The sequence below is a fragment of the Orycteropus afer genome, unplaced genomic scaffold (genome assembly GCF_000298275.1).
Source record: "Orycteropus afer afer isolate SDZICR_OR568_19922 unplaced genomic scaffold, OryAfe1.0 scaffold00177, whole genome shotgun sequence".
NCBI lineage: Eukaryota > Metazoa > Chordata > Mammalia > Tubulidentata > Orycteropodidae > Orycteropus > Orycteropus afer.
Window position 1 is genome coordinate 5,431,196 of NW_006921764.1, and position 5,917 is coordinate 5,437,112.

At 35.2% G+C, this 5,917-nt stretch overlaps 1 protein-coding gene across 1 annotated transcript in view; it reads left to right on the forward strand.

Annotated features, from left to right (window-relative positions):
* Positions 1-5,917, forward strand: part of GAS2L3 (growth arrest specific 2 like 3) — a 39,750-nt gene that overhangs the window by 12,638 nt on the left and 21,195 nt on the right. Inside the window, exons 3-4 of the mRNA XM_007947208.1 lie at positions 4,920-4,983; positions 5,593-5,731. Coding sequence (XP_007945399.1) covers positions 4,920-4,983; positions 5,593-5,731 — 203 coding nt within the window. The remainder of the gene's footprint in view (positions 1-4,919; positions 4,984-5,592; positions 5,732-5,917) is intronic.

Here is a 5,917-nt window from a genome sequence, read left to right on the forward strand (position 1 = left end):
CTTAGTATTCAAAACCTCAAAGTGACATCCTTGCTTTCAACACCTTAAAGAGATCCTTTGCAGCAGTTTTGCCCAATGTAGTATGTCATTTGATTTCTTGACTGCTGCTTCCATAGGTATAATATTATTATTGAGTATGGATCCAAGTAAAATGAAATCCAAGTAAAACAACTTCTGTATTTTCTCTGTTTATCGTAATATCGCTTATTGGTTCAGTTGTGAGGATTTATGTTTCCTTTATGTTGTGGTGTAAGGTACACTGAAGGCTATAGTTGTTGATGTTTATCAGTAAGTGTTTCAAGTCCTCTTCACTTCCAGCAAACAAAGTTGTATCATCTGTGTATCTCAGGTTTCTAAGGTCTTCCTCCATTCCTGATGCCATATTCTTCTTCATACAGTCTAGCATCTCAGATTCTTAGCTTTGCATACATATTGAATAAATATAATGAATGATATGACCTTGACACACACTTTTCCTGATTTTAAACCACACAGTGTCTCCTGCTTTGTTTGAGTGACTGCCTCTTGGTCTATGTACAGGTTCCTCATGAGCACAATTTAGTGTTCCAGAATTCCCATTCTTCTCAATGTTATCCATAATTTGTTAATGACTTAATAAATTCATTGCTAGTGTATATAGAGAAAACTAATTTTTGTAAATTGGTCTTGTATCCTGAAACTTTTCTGAATTGTTTATTAGCTCTAATAGTTCTTTTGTAGTTTCTTTAGGGTTTTCTGAATGTTGGAGCATCTGTATAGAAATACTGATACATTGATTATCTGTGAATAGAGATCATTTTCTTTTTCCCTCTCCATCTAGATGCTTTTTACTTATTTTTCTTGCCTAATTGCCGTAACTAGTATATCCAGTATCATGTTGAATAAAAATGGTGAGACTGGGCATCCTTGTCCTTTTCCCGATCTTAGGAGAAAAGCTTTCTTTCAGACTTTCACTATTGATGTTGCCTCTGTGTTTTTCATAGATGCACTTTATCAGCCTGAGAAAATTCTCTTTAGTCCTAGTTTTCTGAGTGCTTGTATCATGAAACGGTTTTAGAATTTATTAAGTGCTTTTTCTCCACCAATTGAGATAATTATGTGTTTTTTTTTCTTTTATTAATACGGTATATTATAGTGGCTTTTTTATTTTTATGTACAGTGAAATACACAAAACTAAAGTGACATAGCTCAATGCATTTTCTTTTTTGCAGTGTTCCCTCCCCTCCTCTCCCACCCCTGGTAACCAACAAACAAAATTTCCTTCCAGATATAAACCTTTCCTTGACTTTTTTACAATCATGAACTAATACTATGTTTGTCCTTCTGTGATTGACTTATTTCACTCAGCATAATGTACTCCAAGTTCATCCATGTTATGTGGTTTTTCAGATTCTACATTATTCTTCAATGTTGCATAGTATTCCATTGTGTGTATGTACCATAGTTTGGTTATCCATTCTTCTGTTTATGGGCATATAGGTTGTTTCCATTTTCTGCTGTGGTAAATAGTGCTGCAATGAACATGAGTGTGCATATGTTTGTTCTTGTCCTGGCTCTCACTTGTTTAGAATATATACTTAGTAATGGGATTACTGGGTCAAATGGTATTTTTAAGGAATCACCATACTGCTTTCCACAGTGGTTGTATCATTTGACAGTCCCACCAGCAGTGTATGAGAGTCCCAATCTCTCTTCATTCTCACCAGCATTTGTTATTTTCTGTCTTGTTGAACTTTGCTATTACTGCTGGAGTGAGATGGTATCATAATGTTGTTTTGATTTGCATCTCTTTGATGGCTAATGATTGTGAGCATTTCTTCATGTATTTCCTGGCTGCCTGAATATCCTCTGGTGAAGTGTCTGTTCATGTCTTCTGCCTGTTTTTTAATTGGATTGGATTGTTAATCTTTTTGTTGTTGAGGTGTTGGAGTTTCCTATAAATTTTAGACATAAGTCCGTTGTCAGATATGTCATTGCCAAGTATTTTTTCCCAATTTGTGGGTTCTCTTTTTACTCTTTTGGCAGTGTAATTATCGACAAGAATGAACTTGTTGCTGTCATTTTGATATGTGCTTTTTCATGGTGTTGCTGACTTCTTTGTTCTATATAATTTTCTGTGCTGAGCTCATTTTGTTTATGGATCATATTATCACTTCCTATGTTGCTCTTGTTTTAATGTTTGCTAAATATTTGTGCTGGTCCTCTTTTTTATTCTATGTGAAGGTTTGTCATTTTTCTTTGAAGTTACCCTGTGATTTATAATTGTCTTCCCAAGTTTAAAACAGTCTGTTCTATCTTGCAGTTGTCTTGACTTCCTTACCATTTAGAAGTTCTATAACTACACAATTTTTTCCCTCTTTTTGCTTTGTAGTTGTCCTCATTTGTCAATTGATGTCTCTGGTTCCCTCTTTACAATCTTGTAGACTTATTTACTTTGGATACTTCCATAACTGGCTTGGTTTCTGGATAATGTCATCATGTGTGTTACTGGTCAGTTGTTGTTTGCTGTTGTTGCTTCTCTGTCCAAAGGACTCCCTTTAGCATCTCTTGCAAGGTTGGTCTGGTTTTAACAAATTCCCTTAATTTCTGCTTATCTGAAAATGTCCTAATTTCACCATCATATTTGAGGGACAGTTTTGCTGGGTATATAATTCTTGATTGGAAACTTTTTTCTTCCAGGGTTTTACATATACCACCCCATTGTCTTCTCACCTGCATGGTTTCTGCTGAGACATCTGAGGTTAGTCTTACTGATTGCCCCTTGTAGGTACCTTTTTGTTTGTTCCCTGCTTCTTTCAGGATTCTTTCTTTTTCTTCTGTTTTGGTGAGATTGATGATGATATGTCTTGGTGATTTCCTTTTGGGGTCTACCCTGTTTGAGGTTTGTTGGACTTGAATGGATATATTCTCATATTTCATCATACCAGGAAAATTCTCTTCCAACAAATCTTGGACACTTTTCTCAGTGGTTTTTTTTTTTTTTTTTTTGTCTCTTTCTGTTCTGGAATTCCAATTCCACGTAGGTTATTCCTTTTGATGGTTTCCTGCATGATCCTTAGGCTTTTTTCATTTTATTTTGGTCTTTTTTTCTGATTGATCCCTTTCCAAAGAAGTATTGAGGTATTTGTCTTCAGTCTCACTAATTCTGTCTTCCATTGATTTAATTCTACTCCTTTGCCCATTCAATGTGTTATCTATTTCTGAAAATTTAGTGTTAATCCTCTGGATTTCTATCTGTAGATTTTGTATCATTTCTAATTTTTTATTTATTTTGTCATTTTGTTCTTGTATTCTCTTTTGACATTTAGCTAGGGTTTTCTCTGTGTTTCCCTCAATTTTGTCAGTGTTTTCCTTGATCTGTCTCTCAGTCTGTTGAAGGTACCTAAATATAATTCTTTTGAATTCCTTCTCAGGGAGTTCCAATGCAGCTACTTCCTCAGGGATATGTTCTGAGTCTGTATCCTGGTCCCTTGTTTCTCTTGCTTTATCTTGCTTCTTTGTGCAGACTGTGATGTTTCGTTGTCTGTGAGACATTGTGATGTTTTTGTGTTTATATTTAATGGTGATTTTATGTCGGAGTGACTTGCTCACAGTTTTTGTTTTCTTTCTTTTGTTTGGATGTTATCTATGTAAGCAGGGTACTGTGCTCCTCTGTTTGCTAGTTGGCAGCACTTATACACTCACCACCTGTCTCCTTTCCCGTTGTCAGCTCCTGTATGTCCCTGCAGTCCTTGGCAAACGGAGCCTATTCTTAGGTCCCTGGAATCCGAATGAGAATGCTGTCATTTTAAATATCAAAAATGGCTGCTACTTGTAAACATTCAAAATGGCTGTACCGTTGGTCATTTTAAGTATCCAAAATGGCTGCTTGTAAACAATCAAAATGGCTGTGCCCTCTGGACAGGTGAATGTCCACAGCTCAAGTTGTCTCCCTCCTTGCTGTTTCCCTTCCTAGTCCTAGGCCACCAGTGCAGTCGTCCCTGCAGGCTTTGGTGACCAGGGCTAATCTTCAGGTCAATTCTCAGGTCCCAACATCAGTTGGAAATATTCAGGCTGTTGGTGCCATCAGAGTAGCTGACAGTCTGCAGCTTTGTCTGTCTCCATACTCACTGTTTTCATTCAGGTTTTTCACTAGTTGGTGCCTAATCCACTTCTGCATACTTCCTTTCAAAGCTCAGGGCTCCAGGATTATCTTCTGTATCTTTATCAGTTGATTTCTCTTTTCTTTGTTGAAGAGGGTCTGTGTAGCTTGTCTGCCTATTCCACCATCTTATCGGGAGTCCACACCTATATTGACTTTTATATGTTGAACCAATTTTGCAATCCTGGGATGAATCCTCCTTGGTCATGATGTATAATCCCTTTTATGTGCTGTTTGATGCAGTTTCCAATATTTTGTTGATGGTTTTAAAACTATATATGGGATATTGCCGTGTAGTTTTCCTTTCTTGATGCCTTTGTCTAGCTTTGGCATAAGGGTAATACTGGTTTCAAAGAATCAATTAGGAAGCTTTTCTGCTTTTCTGTTTTTGGAAGAGTTTGAGAAAGATATTACCACATAGGCCTTTGTTAAAAACAGTTTAGAACAAAATTGAAGTGATACATCTTTTCTAAAAGTATCTCTTACTGAGAGATCTGAAGTTTAAATAATTTATTATAAAGCCCTTAGTTTTTAAAAATTAAAATGCTATACTAATAAGGGTCCAGGATAAGTTTTCATCTCTTCTGTTAGCCAGATTTTTAAAAATATGTAATTTATGAAAGATAACAATATATAGAGAAAATTAAAATGTCTTTTCTAAGCCTTCTGTAAACATTAAACTTACTATCTTCATTATTCTTTTACTCTCTTCTATGCCAGAATTTTTTTTTTTTTTTTAATTTTTGCTCTTTAAAATATGTGGTCTTATTCTTCACAGTTTTACACAAAGATCCAAGACAGGTGTATCTTTGTCTTCTTGAAATTGGTCGAATTGTGTCAAGGTATGTATTCCACAGTATTTAAAATATTACAAACATTTTCTAGACTACTTTAACTTAGAACAGTATTTTCTATAAATAAAGTAATTCTTGATTGAAGTCAAATAACCTAATTTCCTTTTTTTTTGGTTTGTTGGTTTAATATCTCCTCTCTTTTCATGAGCTATGTTATTTGTCAACATCTGCTTTCTCATGTAGTTTGTCTTCATTAATAATAAATTATAAAAGTGATTACTTAAATTTCTTAGATTAAGAAGAGGGTAAAAACATAGTCTTATATCAGTTTAGGCAAGGAAATGGCAAATCCTCAGTATACAGAAAGCTTTGATAAGAAGGCTGAAACTTGGTGTCTTCCATGCCTGTCTTAGCCCCATCCCTACTCATAAGCTGGTTATAAAGAAAGGTGCCTTTCAGGAGCCCAGGTAACTAAGTGTATGCTATGCTGTGAAGATTATGATCTACATTTTAGCAATTAAAAAGCATTTTGAGACATGTGCTAGGGAGAATCATATAGATTTTGCTTTAAAAATAAAATATAACCTATCATGATATATAGAGAAGTTCTTGGGCCAAACCTTGATTGAATGATAAGATCTCCTGGTTGCTTTTCAGATACGGGGTTGAACCACCAGTGTTAGTAAAACTTGAGAAAGAAATTGAGCTAGAAGAGACCTTGCTTAATACTTCTGGGCCTGAAGAATCCATCAGCATTCCAAAATCGTGTTGTCAGCATGAAGAGCTACATGAAGCTGTAAGTAATTGCCACATTTTCTTTTGACTATGATACTTTACAGACTCATGCTTTTATCCATTTTTAGTTTGCTACAGATGATGTTGTGTTTACTATTTACAAGACAGTGTTTCTAATTCAGAATATATACTAATCTTTACTTTGCATTGAGTTCATATCTTTTGTGTGTGTGTGTGTGTGTGTGTG